The sequence below is a fragment of the Hemibagrus wyckioides genome, linkage group LG23, assembly GCF_019097595.1.
Source record: "Hemibagrus wyckioides isolate EC202008001 linkage group LG23, SWU_Hwy_1.0, whole genome shotgun sequence".
Taxonomy (NCBI): domain Eukaryota; kingdom Metazoa; phylum Chordata; class Actinopteri; order Siluriformes; family Bagridae; genus Hemibagrus; species Hemibagrus wyckioides.
Window position 1 is genome coordinate 10303549 of NC_080732.1, and position 22010 is coordinate 10325558.

The window sequence follows — 22010 nt, forward strand, 5'->3', positions numbered from 1 at the left end:
TTTCTCCTCGTGTTTAATCACGTAGTGGCGATTCAGATTGTAATCTTTGAACACAGCGACCTGTGTACCACAAACTAAGCACATGGCTTTACCTTTGATTTCTGTAAATAAATATTTTGCAGTCCATGTCTTGTTGAAAACGCGGCATTCGGAATCAACTTTCCTTTTCTTTACGGGAGCTGACATTTTTAGGGGTGGCTGACCAGCATTAACGTGCCCGTTACTGTTCAGACACGCACCCACGCACGTCCATACGTAAATAATAAAATGCCAGGCTTTTCACAATAAAAGCAACACAGTTGTACTGCGTGCACGGCATAAATACTTGTTCATTTATGTTTATGACTGACTAAAACGCGGGCCAGACAGGGACGTCCAAAGGGCCGGATGTGGCCCGTGGGCTGTAAAATGCCCAGGTCTGATCTAAACCATGTACTCAGATGAGTTATAATGTTAAAAGCACCTGCCTAATATTGTGGAGGTCATGAAACATCTTGCTGCTAAAATAGCTTTGATCAGTCGAAACATGGATGCCACAAGACCTCTGAAGGTATGCTGCAGTATCTGGCACCAAGATGTTAGCAGCAGATCCATTAAATTCTTTAATTTTTGAGTTGCAGCTTTCATGGAACTTGTTTGTCCAGCATATCCCACAGATGCTTGATCGGATTGTGGGAATGGGAACACCACAGAATATCTGTCATTTTGTAGATTCTCTGACCCAGTTGTCTAGCCGTCACAATTTGGCCCTTGTCAGAGTTGCTCAGATACTTAGATTTGGCCATGTTTCCTGCTTCCAGCACATCACATGCTAGATGCCATTGTAATAAGATAATAATTAATGTTATTCACTTCACCTGTCACTGAATTTAATGCTATGGCTTATTGGTGTACAGTAGTGTATTTAGGAGGTGTCTCTGTCCATTCTGAGAGTGGAAAATAGGACTTTCTGGACCCTCTAGCACAGAATCCTAGCCACTAAGCTGCTAAGAGCAGTTAATCCAGGAAATGAAGCAAGTTTAAAGACACAGTGGAAAGAGCCATTGCAAATAATAATTTATGGGACCCTAAGATCTGTATTATATGAGTCATAATATAATGGTGTAATTAATAGAGGAGCAAGCAAACAAAGTCCCATTAATGTAAAAGACAATGTTTTTTTTTTTATTTAGCATTTGTAAATTTGCAAAAATGTAACCACTGTTGAGAATCTTTTCAGAAGTCAGCAAAAGGAACCAGGAGACCAATTAAGAGACAGTTTGTCAAAGTATAATAAAAAAAATTAAGTTTGTGCAAAAGGTGGACTAAACAAAAGGAAGTGCTTTGCAATAATGGTTTCAAGGTCTTTTAGTATTTTTGTTACCTTGGCACCTTCTTAGTGCTTCTTTAACATCTTTCTGTTTCATGATCATCTTGATTTGGGTACAACTAAAATTAACATCAAATAAACAAGAATATTATTTAAAGCAACCTGTCACACAGTGTATGTATGCTTAAATGATGAAATTCGGGGCTGTGTGTAATTATTGCATTTGTTATATTACAGGCATGGCTTCTGAGTTTGGAGTACGAGGATATCCCACAATAAAACTGTGAGTATTTAGAGTGTAGTTTTCTATGTAGCTGCATAGCATGACATTTTATTTTCATTAGGCCAGATCAGCTATACTGATTATATTATTGAATTTACTTGCATTTTTATGTAAAGAAATTAATCTTAACTTTAATTCAAATCTATTATAGATTGTATTTAATGAGTAATCTGCCATTCCTCAAGAACAATGTCATGGTGGACTGCTCACATTCGAGTGCTAAACATCTGAGTGCAGCTCTCATTGAGTCTTGTATTGGCACACTGTCAGTATGTGCACAGCTGTAGCAGATTATAGCTACTGATATCAGTGCATTATCTGAAGTGTGCCTAAAATACCTTGTGCAAAGGGGCAGTTCCTGTTTCTGTCTTAAATATTCTGCATGTATCTGGCAAAAATCTCTTATGTTCCATTTTATTTATCTCTAGTGGATATGGTGTATAATCATACAGTTTTACTTGTGTGTGAGGTGACTTTCTGTATGCGTGACTAGAAGTTGGTTGTGACTAGAAATTGTTATGACCAAAGATTGTTTGAGCAAAATATTATAGGGACAGAACTGCGATGGAGACTATATGGCAGGACTCAAGGCTGAGACTCATGGCTATCTGGATCAAGCGATAATCAGGCGTTGTAATGTAGCCAATGATTGACAGTGTTTTCCTTTCCTTGATCCTAGTCTGTATTTTAATTCTGATTATAAATGCTCAGTGAAAAAAATAATTATCGGGGCCCTTCCTTTTTATATTTTGCATGGCAAGCATTGGGTCCTGTTGTGCAACAGCACAAATAAATTGTGTACCATTTTACTCTTGCCCGTGCCTACCAGTGTGCTATTTTTCTTAAAATTTCCACAACAGTGGTACCTTCCATTGGAGTACTGTTATTTTTGTAAATGTGGTGTTGATGAAACTAAGCCTGCAGAAGTGAGCCAACCCATGAGCTCCCAGTGGCTATGTGACCAAGGCTTTTTCTAACAGGGGAGTAAGTTGATGTTGCAGTTATTCTCAGAGGTTACACACAGCTGTGGAGTAAAATTGCAGAAAGTAAACTAATACTCAATATTATATAGATGTATCAAACACAAACACAAGGAGTTGACATATTGAACACATTTTAAACCTTGAGTGTGTGAGTGATTTTTTTTTTTTTATTTGTGGTGAAAATTTGTGGTATGTAAAATCAAAGCTAGCAACCATTATTGTATTATCAATGTTATTATTAATGCAAATTTTGAAAGGTATAAATTAAAACTTGGAGTATGTTGGTTGGTATGTGGGTTGTCCATGGAAAATGGACAGTATTGGCAGTATTGCACCAGCCCAGACTTTCAGGATTTGTTTCCCTGCAACTGCTAACTGCTAATAATATAGAAAACATCTTGTGTATGCTGCTTATAATTCCAGTAACCCCAGTGTAAAACACCTTCATGCTTTTGTGTGTGTGTGTGTGTGGTGGTGGTGGGTATTTTTATTTATTAAGTATTTTGATTCTTTGGTTTTATTTAACAGCCTGTTTTCTGTTACTACTACAGTGCTATTACATGCTTTGTGTGACCCATTGCTAAGGTTACAGCAGTACACAAATCTCTTCTCAAGTACCTTAATGAGGTATCCCTTAGGGACTCACCTATTGAAAATGACTGTCAACATTCCCGGCACTGTCTCAGTTCACAAAGCTGCAACCACATCACAGCTCATCTAGTGGAACTGGGAAAAGCAACCAGTAGTACATTGAGTAAGAAATCTGAAACAGTCATACATGGATATCATACATGATATACAGCCATAATTAGCTTAGTGTACTGCTATAAGCAACATAAAATTAATATTGCACATTTTGTCTAGAACTTTTTTTTTCTAGACTTTATGGCCAGTTTGTTTTTAACCATCATAGAGTTCTTCTCTTTTAATTTACTTTCTTGCCACAATTAATACTTTATTATAATATAACCATTATGGTTTTCACTAAGTAACATTATTATTCCATATTGCAAGTTAACATCCTATTTTCAAGAGTATATTAGCTAGCATGTTTTTGAATCTGTACTTTATTCATGCTACTACCAACTTACCAGTGATCCTGACTTTCTGGACCTTCCCGATCCATCCTGATACCTTACTTCTTTTTGCAGTTTTCATTGCCTGAAAATCACTTGCTACTGCTAAGGATGGCCCCAAATGGACAGCCTAAAGATCACCATGAGATTATTTTGGATGGTAGCAAACAGAAACCATAAAGATGGCGGTGGATATTCTTCCACCTAAAGAACAGAAATTGATAAGAATATAAGATGTATAGTTTTATCTGTCCAAAGAATCTTGATCCAGAACTGGGCAGGTTTTTAGAGGTTTTCTGGCCATTATTGTCGTCACCAAAGAACAATTCCACAATCATCTACTTGGGTTGCTTTCTGTAATCTTCCAGGCTTTTTGCTGTTGCTGAGATTAACAGAAATGTTGCTCTGATTGGTCTGTTTTTTGTTTTTGTTGCACTTTCATATCTTTGAATGGCACATTGATTGTTTCCATGAAGGGCTACCAAATGCAATTTCAACACTTGGAGTACACTCTCGGCATTTTATCCTCTTAATTTGGCATGAAATAATGATGGAACAAATCAGATCTAGCCATGGAACTTAAGCCAAAGATTATTATATAATAATATAATACTTTATTATATAAAGTATTTTAACTTTATGACTTGTATGTCTGACTCCAATACATTTTTCCTTTGCCAATTGTTGTATGAAAGTTGATGGTAAATGTACCTCTCATCATTGTATAATACATAGGTTTTTAAAAGCCTCTTTAAAATGTATAATGACAAAAGTACCAAATGTAAGCAACAGCGTGTTTTATGGAAGGGTGGATATTTGGATAGCTCACTTAGGTGTTACTCTATATTATTAGGTTCCTTATGTGCAAAATATAAAACTGTATACTGTAAATGTTATTTCCCAAATTTGTATGATGGTTAGGATGTCACCACAATGTTGATCATTTTAGTCTGATGAGTCCAGCATAAGCGTACTGTCCAATACCAATTTAGAAATCTATGACAAATTTGTTAAAAATACACAAAGTGTTTTATGTTCTGGCTCGTGTCTTATTCTTTAGATTCTACTCGAAGCAGCCTCAAGAACCAAAAGAGCCATATCTCCCGAATGCAAATTCTGATTTGTCCAAACTTTACATAGTCACTAGGACTACACTGTGTTGGTCTACATTTCATCAAAATTTGCTCAAATAAAATAGCCAACTAACTAAACTAATAAGTTAACACTCAGAAAATGGTACACTTTTTGGAACTAGAGTGTGTGGAATTGTGTGAGTGGGAAAATGAGAAAAAACTGCTATAAGAGTAATAAATGGCATTAAATTAAAGTGTATATACGGTGCTGTGAAAAGGTTTTTGCCCCTTCCTGTTTTTTTTTTTTTTTATTATTATTTGCATATTTGTCACACCTAAAAGATTCAGATCATCAAACCAACCAAATCATCATTTTAATATTACACAAAGTTAATGCAAGTAAATACAAAATGCAGTTTTTAAATGATTATTTCATTTATTAAGGGAAAAAAGCTGTCCAATCCTACCTGGCCCTATGTGAAAAAGTGATTGCCCCCTCCTGTTAAATCATGAAAGAACTGTGATTAACCACATTATTTTAGAAAGAGTTAAATTTCACTAGACACACCCAGGTCTGATTACTACCAGACCTGTTGAATCAAGAAATCACTTTAAATAGAACCTGTCTGACAAAGTGAAGCAAGCTTAAAGAGCAACACAAAATTAAGGTTTTGGAGTGGCCAAGTCAAAGTCCAGACTTAAATCCAATTGAGATGCTGTGGCATGACCTTAAACAGTCCATTCATGCTCGAAAACCCTCCAATGTGGCTGAAATAAAACAATTCTGCAAAGAAGAGTGGGCCAAAATTCCTCCACAGCGATGTGAAAGACTCATTGCCAGTTGTCGGAAACGCTTGATTGCAGTTGTTGCTGCAAAGGGTGGCACAGCCAGTTATTAGATTCAGGGGGCAATTACTTTTTCATGTAGTGTCAGGCAGGTTTGGACAGATTTTTTTTCCCCTTAATAAAAGAAATCATAATTTTGTATTTACTTGCAATTCCGTTTGATGATCTGAATCTTTTAAGTGTGATAAATATGCAAAAAAATAAACCAAACAGGGAGGGGGCAAAAACCTTTTTGTTTTTTTTACAGATCATTAGGCTGCATCTGCAGAGGTTTCATATTCTATGTTGTACTGATATGTGCATTTTATGTGATTGGTAACAAGTAGATCATTACATCTGGATCTCTAGCAAGCATGGTTGAATTATTTCAATGTTTATTAACTTTACTGCAGTCACAAAATCATCTTCTCTCACACCATTTAAGAATCAAGCTTGGATGACTGCATACAGCAATCTATGGTTGCTTTAATGTTGTTGTCCAACTTGGCAAGAGCTAGGATTTTGGAGATCACATTGTAAGTTTTATATTTAATATTTAAAATGCATCAGTGTTCTTCCTGCATAGAATTCTGTGTGTTAAATTAACTCGGTCTGACTGGTTTTATACGCAAGCCTCATTAGCTTATTTTAAGTGTCTGCTTCAGCTCTGAGGTCAGAATTGTTATATCAACCAGAATAAATTCTCTCTTGCTCTTTCTCGCTATGTCTGTCTTTCTGTCTGTCTGTCTGTCACCTGCTCTTGCTCTTGCTCTCATTCACTTACTTACTCAGACTAAAGGGAGAACTCGCTTATAATTACAAAGGACCCAGGACCAAAGATGACATCATAGAGTTTGCAAACAGAGTGGCTGGGTGAGATGTTTGCTGCCTAATCAAAAGGCTCAACATTATAATCAGATGTTTACTTTTTCTTTTCAATTTAAATCAAGCAGTATTTTAGCTTTAGAATCATTTATACAAATTGTACAAGTACAGACAATTGTACAAGAACAGACTTCAGTTATGCTGTTCAGAAATTTTAAGGTTAGCCTCCCTAATATTTAACCCAGACCTACACCTGTCTTGTTTATACCCAAGGTTTCTGTAATGTCCACTAGCTGTCAGTATATAGCTAAGTTAGCACTGTCTAGAAAGAGTATGTAGACATCTACAGTAAGCTATTTTTTTATATAGATCATTTTCCTGTTATGGGGCTTAAATGAAATATTGGCATCTTATTGAGGATCTTATTGTTTGTATTCAAAGGCCCTCTGTGCGGTCACTCCCAAGCAGACAGATGTTTGAGCATGTCTTGAAGAGGCACAATGTACTATTCATGTACATAGGGGGAGAGTCACCACTCAAGGTAAGCCTTGGAATATCCCTTTATAAACACACAAACACATAGTTAAGCTAATTTTGGGGCTTACCTTCTTTCACACACTAACACACTTGCATAAACAGACACATGTAATGTGTAGTTTATACTTACGGGTTTATATACTTAAGTGAGGTGCATAGAAGCCTCCTTGTCATGTGCTGTGCATCAGACACATGACATGTGGTGCTGTGCATCAAACAGCCATCTGGGGAGCATTGATTTGGTGTGATCAAATATTGTAAAGTAGTATTGTTCCAAATATATCTTAAGGTTAAAAAATAAAAATAGCTTTATTTATATAGCACCATTCATACATAAATGCTCCACAAAGTGCTTCACAATGGAAAAGACATAATAAAATGATAAAATAATATAACAGTAGTAATAAAGCAACATAAAATATTATATATATATATATATATATATATATATATATATATATATAATATAATATAATATAATATAATATAAAGTGCACCATATTAGCATAGGAGTGTCTGGCCATTAAGTTGGCAGTACTAATCTTCCAATACAACCTATTGAGGTATCCCTTTACCCTTTGTTCTTAATACGTCCCACTCTTACAAATGCAAATGCTCGACACTGCCTTTGGTGGCAGCAAGTACTACGTGAGAGTCGGAGTGCAACTGTATAGGGAGTGTTGTCTTCCTCAGTCTTCTATGCCTCTGGAAAAGAACAAACATAAAAGAGGCAATTAGTAATTTGCCGGGTGGGCCTTTAGCTGCTCTGAACTTCTGCACCCCATCAATCTCTCTCAGCACCTTCTACTCTCTTGCTTGGTTAGAGAAAATTTGCTGTGCTTCACCTGCTCCGCCCTATGGTCACGTGCTCCTTGGCTATCCAGAACATCATTGGTGTTGAACTGCCGCTGTCCATTCAGCACTCGGGCAGCGGAAGCACAAGGAGCAGGGAAAAAAGGCCACTTTGAAGCAGCAGAGGAGGCTCCGCCATCACAGTGAATGTCATTACAGTGGACAAGAAAATAAAAATGCATGCTTACTAGAAGTCATGAATGAAGAAAGGGGCACAAAATCTTTTAAAAACTGCAAAGGGCCAATGCAAGTAAAGCTATGGGTCTTGGTGTTCTAGGATAGCAACTGAACAGCTAGCAGTGGCATTTGCTAGTGCCAAAGAAATCCAACAACAGCAAACTGAACCTGAAATTTCTGGTGCATGCCAACATGCAAGCCTGGATGACAGCCTGTAGTAATGGTTTTTATTGTAATAAGCTAGTTAACAACCAAACTAACAAACTGATTTGAATTAAAATTTTATGTAGAGAACAAGTCAACAGAGTCAGACATGAACTAACTGTTATATAATGTGTTATATAGTGATAGACAGTGACTAGTTAGCAAGTTATTTACAGGGACTGACAGAAGATAAGTCAGATTGGTCAGACAAAAACAGGGTATGAATTTACCGATACAGGGCAGACAGAAAACAATTTTAAAATATAGTTGCAAGCAACGATGATCAGGCACAAGCAATGGCGCCTTCGCCGCCCAGACACAGTGAGCACAGTGGGTACATGCATTTAAAGGGGAAATACCAAAAGGACAAAACTGCTGTGATCACTTTCATTAGACCCCAATTGTCAATGTACACTGATGGCAAAAAGAAAACTGACTCTCCCCCTAAACTATATAAAAGTGACAGTTTGAGTGTAATGAAACAGATCATAGCAATGTCCAAAGGGACAATGACTTTCCCTCTAAACTATATTACAATATCAGTTAATATTTGTATAGTCACCCAGAAAAATGTATGGACATTTCAGGAAAAGAAAAATTTGTATTTGAATATTTTATTACTACATTTATTGCTATACGTTATATATTGATATTTATGATGATGATATGATATTACACATTTTTTGCCTGACTCTATATAAATTGTGAACATGAAGCCATATTTTTAAAAAAATAATAAAGGGGAAAGAGCTTAATCTAGTGGACATAGTTTAGTAGCTTTTATTTACATTTGAACAAAAAGTGGCATGTCCAAAATTTTTCATACCCTTTGCAAACTGTCACAGTCTATGGGAAAATCCAAAGTTCTATACCATTCCAAATAGTCCAAGCTGTTCTAAAGCATCCTAATTACCCTGATTCATTGGGAACAGCTGTTGTAATCAACTCAACAGGTGAAAAACAGAAGCTCTCTGCTGTTGGTTTCCACGGTTTCCACACTGCTGGGTTCCACGGACGCAGACCAAGGAGGACACCACTTCTCCAGATAAGGCACACAAAAGCCCGCTTGGCCTTTGCAAATGCTCATCTGGACAAAGAAGACTTCTGGTCTTCTGTTTTGTTTTGTTTCTGTCAGATGAAACAAAAATTGAATTGTTTGGCCACAATGATGTAGCCTTCTTTTGGCGTAAAAAAGGAGAAGCCTTCAACCCTAAGAACACCATCCCCACTGTCAAACGTGGTGGTGGGAACCTAATGTTTTGGGGGTGTTTTTCAGCCGGTGGACCAGGGAACCTAATCACAATAAACGGCACCATGAAAAAGGAGCAATACATCAAAATTCTCAACAACAACATCAGGCAGTCTGCAGAAAAACTTGGCCTTGGGCACCAGTGGACATTTCAGCACGACAACGACCCAAAACACACAGCAAAAGTGGTGAAGAAATGGTTAGCAGACAAAAACATTAACATTTTGCAGTGGCCCAGCCAGAGTCCTGACTTAAATCCAATTGAGAATCTGTGGAGGGAGCTAAAGATCAGGGTGATGGCAAGGAGACCCTCCAACCTGAAGGAGTTGGAGCTCATCGCTACAGATGAATGGGCAAAAATACCAGTGGAGACATGCAAAAAGCTGGTCAGCAATTATAGGAAGTGTTTGATTGCTGTAATAGACAATAAAGGCTTTTCTGTTGATTATTGAGAAGGGTATGAATAATTTTGGACATGCCACTTTTTGTTCAAATGTAAATAAAAGATGAGTAATAATTTTTTCCACAATGATGCCTCTTGTACATTGTCTTATTATCTTCTGGGAGACGCCTGTGTCATTTCTAATCAAGAAAAAACTTGCTGGTTGAATAGAAGTAACTTTAATTTATATATATATATAGTAAAACATTGGTCACTGTTCAAATATGAACTAACCAAACAAGGTGATCTGTCTAAATAAAGAACAATAAATTATAAGCAAAAAGTTGAACATGGATGATGGGGCTGCACAATATATCGTTTCAGCATCGAAACCGCGATGTGCACATGCGCAATAGTTACATCGCAGGAGGCGTGATGCAAGGCAAAACATTGTGTCACGTGTTTGACATGCAGTCTCTGCGTGCGAGCAACGGGGGGAAAAAGCAAAATGGAAGATTTGGTTACAAAAAGAAATGCATCGTCCATGATATGGCAATATTTTGGCTTTAGAAAGGATGATGTTGAGCAAAAACAGGTATTTTGTAGGGAGTGCCTTGCAGTTGTTGCCACAAAGCGCTGTATGGAGAGTGCAAAGATAAATCTGATTGCCGTCCAAAGCAAAAAACTATTTTGGATGCGTTTGCCAGCGTTACTCCGTATGAGAAGGGTTCCAAATGACAAAGACATCACTGATGCAATCACATTTCACCTCGCGAAAGACATGGTAACTATTTATATGGTTAACAAGGTTTTCCAACATGATCTGGACACTTGACAAGCGGTATGTAATGCCATCATGCACTTATTTTTCACAAGTTGTCATACCAGAGCTGTATGACAAATGCAAGTCACAAGTGGAAGCTGAGCTATCACACGTGAAATATTATGCAGCAACAATGGACTTGTGGTCCACTTGAACAACGAAGCTCTACATAAGTCTGACCATACATTTTATTGATGAGGACTTCCAGCTGAAAAGTCAGCTGTTTGTTTGCAAACAGCATTTTTCCCACAAGCAAGAGAGAACATTGCAATGGGGATGAGAGAAGCATTGGCTGCTTGGGGCCTGGATGACAACAGACAATGCAGCGAACATGGTAAAGGCTGCCACTCTCAACAAGTGGACCAGGCTGTAGTGCTTTGGCCACAGACTGCATCTTGCAATTGGTAAGTTATGCCTATGCATTTTTACTACTGTTGCTATTACTATGCCATGACTTAAGTTGATATAATAAATGTTTTCAATAACGTATTATAAATGTTAGTTTTGTAAGCAATTTATTAAGGCAAACTTATTTCTCTGGAAGAATTGTTTTCTTTCAAATGTTTACATTTTGCATGTGTTTACAAAACAATTTAATCTGTCCCTATATTTGTTTTGATGAAGTAAAGGATTTAGAGCTACACTGTAGAAACTATACAATATCAGTAAATAATCAGTTATGATAAGTTTTATGAGTAATTTATTTTTCATAACTAATGTAATCACATTAATTAAATTTAATAATTAATATGTACTTAGTAGTTTTGTTATTTTTCCCTTAGAGAATGCAGTGAAAATGGATAGACGCATTGACCATGCTTCACGTGTCTGCAAGAAGCTGGTGGGTCACTTTTCTCACAGCTGGAAAGCCAGAGGTGCTCTTGAAAAAGCCCAGAAGGAGTTGAATTTACTGGCATATATCAGAACGCCAAACAAGATAGGGTTCCAGACAGAAGATGATTAGCAGGATTTTAGAGCAGCAGAAGGTTTAACTCCAGTCCTGTCTGAGGTCAAGAAGGCGAGGCATCTGATTCCAACCTGGCAAGATAAAGAGGACCTGGAATCTGTCAGCAAGATACTGGGCCCACTGCTGGATCTCACAGATGCACTCTCAGGAGAAGATTGTTAGTGTCTCCTGTGTGAAGCCAGTTCTTCACCTCAACACTTCAATGCTGCTAATGCATGAGGAAGACACAGACCTGACTAAGACCTTGAAGAAGGAGATGTTGCACTACATCAATGAGAAATATAAAGATGATGCTACTCAGGAGCTGCTAGATGTGGCTTCTTGTTTGGACCCTCAAGGTGGACTTCATTATTGCAGACAACAAGCCCAGAGTGAAGGCCAGAGTTGCATCAGAAATGATGGGATGCCAGGAGGAGATAGCAGGCTGCAGCACTGAGCTGGAGCACAAAGTTGCAGAAACATCCCTGGCAAAAAAAAAGCCAAGAAGGCCTTGGGAAGTTTCTTTAAACTGAGCGAAGCAGCAGCAAAGGGTGATTCCTCTCTGACCCTTAAGGATACTGTGGAAGCAGAATTTAGCAACTACCTCCTAACACCTTCAATAGACAAAGAGCAAGATCCACTTGCATGGTGGAAAACACAGAGTAAGATTTCCACATCTTGCCAAGCTTGCCTGCAAATATCTTTCTATTCCCGCTACAAGTTCCCCATCAGGCCTCAAGCCAGCAATGGTGGATAGACTGGTGTTCTTAGCCAAAAACCTCTAAGCTTGAATGAGCAAATTAATGCAAACAGAAGCTTAAACGTCATAAATTGGAATATTTATATTTATTGTATGCAAGAGTTGTGAATAAGAAACCAGATTTATTTTTATACAGCTGTTGAAAAGTTCAATTTAATTTTTAACTATGATAACCAACACTTGTTTTACATTGGCACTGTTTAATGCTTCTATTATTTATTACTTATTTATTATAAGTTAACAGTTGTTAATTATTACAAGTTAAGTTTTGCTTATTATACTGTATTTTGTTTGTTTAATAACAAATATTTATTTTATAAGCCACTCAGGGGGTATAGCTGTAATTTTAGTGTTGAAATTTCGTGACAAAAGATGTTTACTACCTTTTTATTGTCAAAAAGAGGTTTGCAATGTTTGTTGAATAAAATGTTAAATTACTTTTGTCGATCTTGTCAATTCGCTAATGTGATAGTGAAGTGTCCTCTTTAGTTTAGTGCTCTGTTTTAACCTGAAATACACACACAAATATATCCTTCATTCACAAATGAGCTCCCTTATTTTAGGGTAAGAAGCAACATTCATTATTAATATAATATATTAGATCCTTGACTTGCCTTAATTGATAGTGAATAAGGTGAGTAAAATTGTGTATTAAACAACCCAAATTAAGGCAAAACGTAACAGGTCATGGTTTTTTTTTTTTTTAGTTATTTTTTTTATTATTATTATATTTATTTTCTATGAAGATGCCTACAAAATCACCCCAATTATTCTAGAATAATTAATTATTAATCTTTAAGCAATTCAAGACATCTTATGAACATTCCTGTATCTCTAAAATCGCAATATATATCGCAGAAATAAAAAAATATCGCAATGTCAATTTTTTTGCAATATTGTGCAGCCCTAATGGATGATGTGTATGGTGTGTAGCTTTTACACGCCTGTAGCTGTTGTTTTAGCGAGATATCTTTGTTCACTGTTGGAAGATAAAACACGCTAATTTGATGTTTAAATAGGAATTTTGAAACCTATTACTCTTATGTTCACTGTGACCAGGGACCATGAAAAGAATTTCTCATTGTTTGTTTATTTTTACCGTTTTGTGATTTCAGGAAAAGTACATAGACGTGGCTTCCGAACTAATTGTTTACACCTACTTTTTCTCTGCCTCTGAGGACATCATGCCTGAGGTGAGATCCGAGTTCATGAGTAGTTTCAGGTTTAAATTAGTTTACCCCACAAAACCTTAACAATTGCATTACGAGCAATGCTATAAATAGTATTACACTATAATTGAAACAGGTTAAATTAATATTATCTTTAAAAAAAATCTTGCAATGAATCTGAGTAGGATATTGTTTCAGCATTAAATTGCCAATAATTTAGCTTCTTTATGAAACAGTGAACTATTTCTCTGTAGAGTACATTGCCTTCATGCAGTTAGCTTTAAACTCTTGCCTAAATAATACTGTTTTGTGTCTGCCCATAATTGCATAATGTCCTGGTTGTCTAAATGCATTATGCCAGGAAGTCTAAAAAATCTGGCAAATAAAATTGATACATACACCGATCAGTCATAACGTTATGACCACCTGCCTAATATTGTGTTGGTCCCCCTTTTGCTGCCAAAACAGCCCTGACCCGTCTAGGCATGCTATGCTGTCTGCAGCTATCCAGCCCCATCTGCAACAAATTGTGATGCACTGTGTATTCTGACAACTTTCTATCAGAACCAGCATAAACTTCTTCAGCAACTTCAGTTGTTGCTCAACAGTAGCCCGTCTGTTGGATCGGAACACACCAGCCAGCCTTCGCTCCCCACGTGCATCAATGAGCCTTGGCCACCCATGACCCTGTCGCCGGTTCGCGGTTGTTCCTTCCTTGGACCACTGTTGATAGATACTGACCACTGCAGAGTTGGAACACCCCAGAAGAGCTGCAGTTTTGGAGATTATCCAGCTGTCTAGCCATCACAATTTGCCCTTGTCAGACTTGCTAAAATCCTTACGCTTGCCCATTTTTCCTGCTTCTAACACCAACTTTGAGGACAAAATGTTCACTTGCTGCCTAATATATCCCACCCCCTAACAGGTGCTATGATGAGGAGATGATCAGTGTTATTCACTTCACCTGTTAGGGCGGTGGTGGCTCAGTGGTAGGTTTCGCCTACCATGCGGAAGGCCCGGGTTTGATTGCTGGATGCAGTGTCGGTCCCAAGTCCGGATAAAAATGGGAGGGTTGCGTCAAGAAGGGCATCCGGCATCTGTGCCAAGTTGTTGTGCGGACCAGTTGGTCCACTGTGGCAACCCCTCACACATGTAGGGAGCAGCTGAAAGTTCAACAACATTCACTTCACCTGTTACTGCTCATAATGTTATGCCTGTTAAGTTTTTTTTTTTAATGATACAGATTATTCCTTTTTTTTTCTAAGTGCCTGTATGCTTTTTAACTAATTTTGCTTAGTAGCATTGTGATATGACATACCGTTTTGTTTGATATGAGGTTATTGATTGGATACTTCGGTGTATGTAACCTAAAGCACACATTGAGGCAATGCTTATTTTTGTTTTACTTAAAGGAATTCATTCATCTTATGAATGTGATATTTTTTAGGGTTTTTTTGTAACCAAATTCTTTTTTCCCCCCAGCAGTATGTGACATTGTCTGAACTGCCCTCTGTGGTTGTATTCAAAGATGGGTCCCATTTCACTTATGATGGTGAGTGTTTATTCTGCTGGGAAAAAAGGCACACAAAGTGAATATGAAATTCAGATATTTCTTAAAGTATAGAACAGCAAGACCTCTTTTATTGTATTTGCTATAAACACACATTTTTCGAGTGAGCAAACATATTGGAACATATGACTGACTTGTATTGGTTATCAAAAGATTTTTCAACAAAGTATTAGTACATATTATAATGTGTAACGTACATATTCAAGTTCACATACAAGTTGACATTTTTTTTAACCCAAATTATTTCCCTAAATTATCTCTCCACTTTCTTAATTTTTATACATTCTAATTTCACATCAAGGGTGGAAAATGTTCTGCCATTATTTATCTTGGTTTAATTTTTTAGATCACAAAAACCTGTAATTTTATCAGTGTATAGTATAGTAAACTGGATATACAAAATCTACACAATAGGGATGTAATAGTAAATAGATATAACTGTAAAACTACCTTTCATGGGCTTCCATCATAAAGGTGGGTCCTGTGCCATAGCTGTATGTGTGTGGGCTAGGGTTGCTAGGGTTACAGTTATATTTATTTACTATCTCTGTATCCCTTTGTAAAACCTTTTCTTTCATCACTGCGTAGGGACCTGGCAGATAATAGACCCCTTCTATCTCAATACTGTTACAAGAAACAAGAAAATTTGATTAAAATTGTTGGTTCTCTTCCATTAAAGAAAGAAAAACCCACATTGGTCACTGAAATAACTTGAAACTGACAAAAGTAATAATAAAAATTATTAATAAAAATAAAAATTGACTAATGAAAATCAGACATTGCTTTTGAATTGTGGTTTAACAGAAGCATTTAAAAAAACAAACTAATGAAACTTGCCTGGAAAAAAATTATGGTACCTTTTAACTTAATATTTTGTTGCACATTACTTTGATGCAATCAAGTGATTTCTGTAAGTCTTAATGAGACTTCTGCACCTATTGACAGGTATTTTGGCCCACTCCTCGTGAGCAAACTGCTCCAGTTGTTTGAAGAGTGCAAGTTCCAGCTCTATCTACAGATTTTCAATAGGATTTTGATCAGGGCTCATAGAAGGCCACTTCTAAATAGTTCAGTGCTTTGTTCTTAGTCATTCTTGGTTGTTTTTAGCTGTGTTTTGGGTCATTATCCTGTTGGCGGACCCATGACCTGTAACTGAGACTTTATGACACTGGGCAGCACATGGCACTCCAGAATGCCAAGCCTCCTCAATGTTTCACAGTAGGTACAGAGTTCTTTTCTTTGTATGCTTCATTTTTGCATCTGTGAACATAGAGCTGATGTGACCTGCCAAAAAGCTCCAGTTTTGTCTCCTCTGTCCAAAGGACTTTCTCCCAGAAGCTTTGTGGTTTGTCCTTTGGACAGAGGAGACAAAACTGGAGCACCTTTCGATGGGTGTAGAAGTCTCATTGAGCGTTACAGAAATCGCTCGATTGCAATGGTTGCCTCAAAAGGTTGTGCAACAAAGTATTAAGTTAAGGGTGCCATCATTTTTGTCCAAGCCGGTTTAATTAGTTTATTTTTTATTAAATGCTTCTGTGGAACCACAATTCAAAAGCATAGTTGTAATTATTAATTATATTTTTATTTATAAATTACCTTATTTCAACATAAAAACAATTCACTATAAGGTTTGCGGATACCACAATATACCGGGAAAATCCGTGAAAAAAAATTAATGTTCTATGTCCGTGATATCCCTGAACCGTGATATAGCAGGGGATTACTGTATACCAGGGATCATGAATCAGTTTGAATGCATCATAATACTTGAGATTATGTTGCCTTACACTGAAGCAGAAATGCCCCTGAAATAGGTATTTCAACAAAACAACAATTCCAGACACACAAGTGAGCAACATCTTGGTTCCAAACAAAAAGGCCTCAGGTAATGGAGTGGCCAGCTTAATCCCCTGACCTCAACCCCATTGAAAACTTGTAGAGTGACATTAAAATGCACCCTATGCAGTTTTTGAAGCAAAACCCAAAAATTCATGGAAATGTATTTCATTCATCAAATACCTGTTTCTAGGTGCCAGGTGTTGGTTGACTTGATGCAAAATAGATGCGGAGCAGTTATTAAAAACAGTGGTTATGCAACTAAATTTTAGTTCAGTAATTTAAAGTGAAGTTAAATCTTGAAAACAAATGTTTGAAAAGTATTAACACAGCTATTTTTTTTTTTAATCATTAATGTTCCTTTTTTGCTTCCTGTAAAAAATAATGCAAATTTGATAAATGTTTTCACCGCATTGAACATATGGACATGAAAGTTGTTAAAAATATTTGCACTTTTACTCACATACTTGTATTTGTTTGATCACAACTGTAAAAAGAATAATAATCAAAAGAGAAGAATGAATGATTAAAACTAATATGTCACAAGCCAATACTCTTAGAGAGAATTCAAATTAGGTATCTGAGTGTACAGGGGGACCTATTGGTATCTAATGCTCTGTTGTTTCAGCTGTCAAAATGAATCTAATGGCTGGAATAACAAACACATCTGTTAATTGTGGTGGGAAAGGCTGTGACAAGTTGTGAAAAACCATCTAAATGTTGTAATTACACTGCATCAAAACGGTGTCCCATGTGTATCAAAGAAAAGGAAATACAAAAGGTCAGATGCACAGTTTATCAATTACCTTGAAGCAAAGAAATGGTGGCTGCTGCCCGGTTTTAAATAAAACTTTTGTCTCTACTGTTAAAAAGCTATGAGTACGGTAGATTTCCAGACATACATCACCTGGATGAATAAAAACAAACCCCATACTGATAACTATAGTAATCATCCCTTAAGGAACAAGAATACAGATATGCAGAGCGAAACTCTTTCAAATGACATTTACCCCAGTCAGAAAAAAAGAACTGACACTAAATAAAAATAACAAAGACAAGCTTCTCACAATCAAAAATGAAACGACACAAATCAAAGATGTGGAAATGAAAATAGAAGCCCATCTCCTAAAGGCATAGCTATGACAGCTGTTCCTAAACGTCCTAATTTGTAATGGAAAATTACATCATCCACTGGAACTGTTGTGGTATTAGAGCTAATTTTACGGAGTTGCTGCAATTAGCTGCAGTCCTTAATCTTCTTGTATGCTTTCAGAAGACACATTTAATTCAATTCAATTTATTTGTATAACGCCTTTTATAATGGATATTGTCAAAGCAGCCTTGCAAAAGAAGAAAAAGGAGAAAAAAATTATTAAATTAAATTATTAAACTGTTTTATCCTTATTTTATCCCTAATGAGCAAGCCTGCGGTAACAGTGACAAAGGAAAACTCCCTGTGATATGAGGAAGAAACCTTGAGAGGAATCAGAAGAGAACCCATCCTCATTTGAGTGACACTGGACAGTAAATTATGTAAATGATAAATAATGTCCTATCTACAATAGCAATCAAGGGCCCATGAAGAACTATTAGGTCAGTAATTTCATTATAGGCACTAATTCCTTGCTGTCAGAAGCTGACAGATGTAATGTGAGTACCACCAAGCGACGAGACTCCGACCAGGGGTAGAGCCAGTGGTCACACTGGAAACTCAGAACACTGGGAGCTCAGGAGTGGGACATATAGCTCGACAGAGAAAGACAGACAGATATTAAGTATGCTTGTTATCATTTGATGTTTATGTGAAAAGTGCAGACAGGGACTCCGGGAAAACTATAGCTATGACAGCATAACTAAAAGGGAGAGCCAGAAGGTGATAGACATGAGGGCTTCCTGTGACATAAAGCTGTCCAACCACTTCAGTCAGCAAACCTGAGCGCATTGCTAGGGTGGTAAGCCGACAGCTTCCAAACATCCCAGTACACGAAACACTCTCTGCCCATTAACCTTCCAGATCTGCTCCTTTACCTAAGAAAAACTATGTTGAAAGCTTGACTAAACAAATGTGCCTTCAGCCTGGACCTGAATACTAATTGGAAGGCTGTTCCATAACTGTGGGGCTTTGTAAGAAAAAGATCTGCCCCCTGCTGTAGCCTTTGCTACTTGAGGTACTACCAAATAAACTGCACCCTTTGATCGGAGTAGGTGTGGCAGATCATAAATAACCAAAAGATTGCTCAGGTACTGTGGTATTAGACCATTTAGTGATTTATAGATTAGTAATAGTATTTTATAATCAATGCGAAATTTGACTGGGAGCCAATGTAGTATATGTATGTATGTGTGTGTGTATATATACATATACATATATATATATATATATATATATATATATATATATATATATATATATATATATATATATATATATATATTATACACTATATTGCCAGAAGTATTTGCTCACCTGCCTTGACTCGCATATGAACTCGCATATGAACATCCCATTCCTAATCCATAGGGTTCAATATGACGTCGGTCCACCCTTTGCAGCTATAACAGCTTCAACTCTTCCGGGAAGGCTGTCCACAAGGTTTAGGAGTGTGTTTATGGGAATTTTTGACCATTCTTCCAGAAGCGCATTTGTGAGCTCACACACTGATGTTGGACGAGAAGGCCTGGCTCTCAGTCTCCACTCTAATTCATCCCAAAGGTGTTCTATCGGGTTGAGGTCAGGACTCTGTGCAGGCCAGTCAAGTTCATCCACACCAGACTCTGTCATCCATGTCTTTATGGACCTTGCTTTGTGCACTGGTGCACAGTCATGTTGGAAGAGGAAGGGGCCAGCTCCAAACTGATCCCACAAAGTTGGGAGCATGGAATTGTCCAAAATGTCTTGATATGCTGAAGCATTCAGAGTTCCTTTCACTGGAACTAAGGGGCCAAGCCCAGCTCCTGAAAAACAACCCCACACCATAATCCCCCCTCCACCAAACTTTACACTTGGCACAATGCAGTCAGACAAGTACCGTTCTCCTGGCAACCGCCAAACCCAGACTCATCCATCAGATTGCCAGATGGAGAAGCGCGATTCGTCACTCCAGAGAACGCGTCTCCACTGCTCTAGAGTCCAGTGGCGGCGTGCTTTAACCATCACTCCTATCTTTTATATATATATATATATATATATATATATATATATATGAGATAGGAGTGATGTGTTCATATCTTCTGTATTTAGGACTCTAGCTTCTTCGTTCTGGACTAACTGGGGCTGGTTTATGCTCCTACTGGAACATCCAGACAGTAAGGCATACTGGAACATCCAGACAATAATCTAACATGGAGGTAACAAAAGCATGAGCTAGTTTGAAGTGACAGCAGTAAAAATTCCAATCCAAATGTTAAGAAGACTGAAGATATTTTTAGAAAATCATACTTTATGCATTTTAAATCATGCATTGATTATTACTTACATCAGTGACATACTCCACAATTGACTTAACAGTTTGTCAGCCTAGTAATTTTTTTTAGACCTATCATGGAAAGTATATCATCACCTTTGTGGAAGTGACCAGTTCCCAGTCATTGTAACTGTTAAAAGAAGAGAGAATGAAAAAACCGAGTATGGCACGGGACCCATCTTTTTGATGGTTGCTCATGAAAGAAACAGTGGCACACTTCTTCCTTGCATGCTGCTGGGGTCTTCTCCTTGGTCTAAAGACCATCAACCATTGTGGCCCACTTACTAGGGTTAAAAGTTATTTTTTGCTTACTTTTGTATGTATTTGTAGTAGGGACTTGAGTTGAAATACACTATTGTTTAAAAGATCCCTTGTTTTCCAAAGAAAAACACAAATTTATCTATTTCAAAAGCATCAAATTTACATCAGATCCACACTGTCTCACAGAGGCCCATTATCTGCAACCATTACTCTTCTGATTTAGTCTTATGGTAATGTTTGCTAATCCAAGTTAATCATTTTATAAGGTTAAGCCTTTTTGCAATTGTTCTGAAACAGCTGAAATCTGTTGAACTTATTAAGGGAACAATGAATGTGGCCTTCTTTAAATTAGTTTAGTATCTGGAGCAATCAGGAGTTTTGCTTTTTTTTACTGGCTCAAAATGGCCAGAAAGAACGAACTTTCTTCGGAAACATGCCAACCTACTGATGTGTTAAGAAATGAAGGTTTTCAATGAGAGGAATTGCAAGGAATTTTTAAATATTTCTTGATTGGAACCCAAGACTGTCCTGTTTGGAATTAAAAGAATCCAAAAAAATTAAATGTCTTAAAGTGAGCTACTTAGAAGCCTGGAAAGAAGTTGTAAAGCTCACTGACTTCACATTTGAGAAGTCCTTCACATTTGTAGTCATCCATGAATATTGGTGAATATCAAACAGAACTGGCTTAGATTAAATAAAGTTGACTAATCAAATTGGCAAGTTACCAATATTTGTTTCCAATTTTCTATCCAACAGATGTTTCTGTGGTCATATAGAAACTTTATTTAATCCTCTTTGCTCCTGGTGGAGCATAAGGCTTTGACAAATCTTCTCCAGCCATTTCTCTCTCTTCCTCACCTTGTCCGCAATGTTATTGATGCCTGTGCATTCACTCACTTCTCTGTTGGTTATATTCTGCTCCCAACAGATACTGAAGATTCGTCTTAGACATCATCCTTCAAAGCCTTTGAGTAGCCACTTAATCTTTTTGTTGATTCTCCAGTTTTTTCTCTTTTTTATTTTACAGAGCGCAAACTTCAATATAATGTTCTGTTGGATCCCAGGACATTTTGGACTCTCTGGCATTGAGAAAGCAGACATCTTCACTAAGGAATTACAGAGTGTCAAATTAAAATTACTGAGCACCAAATTCCACCCTCAAATGTCAAATCCTCTTTATATTTCTAAACAGCAAGTTTTTTTGCAGCAGATGTCAGTTTTAACTATTAAACACATTAGTCTGTACTCTAACAAACAAATGATGTAAATTGTGAACGGATATGAAAAAAAGAAGGGTAAAAACAATGGTCCTCAATTACAGCACATCAAACAACATGATTCAGTCTTGACTTCAAAACAAGAAATGCCAAACATTTTAGAAAAAACCTTTGAGAAGATTTCATCAC

At 37.1% G+C, this 22010-nt stretch overlaps 1 protein-coding gene across 8 annotated transcripts in view; it reads left to right on the forward strand.

Annotated features, from left to right (window-relative positions):
- tmx3b (thioredoxin related transmembrane protein 3b) overlaps window positions 1–22010 on the forward strand; it is a 58991-nt gene that overhangs the window by 5522 nt on the left and 31459 nt on the right. For 6 of the 8 annotated variants that reach the window (XR_009203257.1, XM_058375776.1, XM_058375775.1 and 3 more), the window contains exons 5-9: window positions 1547–1592; window positions 6342–6422; window positions 6816–6915; window positions 13420–13497; window positions 14956–15025. Coding sequence is in view for 7 of the 8 variants with exons in the window: in XM_058375776.1 (XP_058231759.1) it covers window positions 1547–1592; window positions 6342–6422; window positions 6816–6915; window positions 13420–13497; window positions 14956–15025 (375 nt within the window). In the remaining variant the exon portion in view is untranslated. The remainder of the gene's footprint in view (window positions 1–1546; window positions 1593–6341; window positions 6423–6815; window positions 6916–13419; window positions 13498–14955; window positions 15026–22010) is intronic. The other 2 variants (XM_058375773.1, XM_058375770.1) reach the window with 1 other exon arrangement.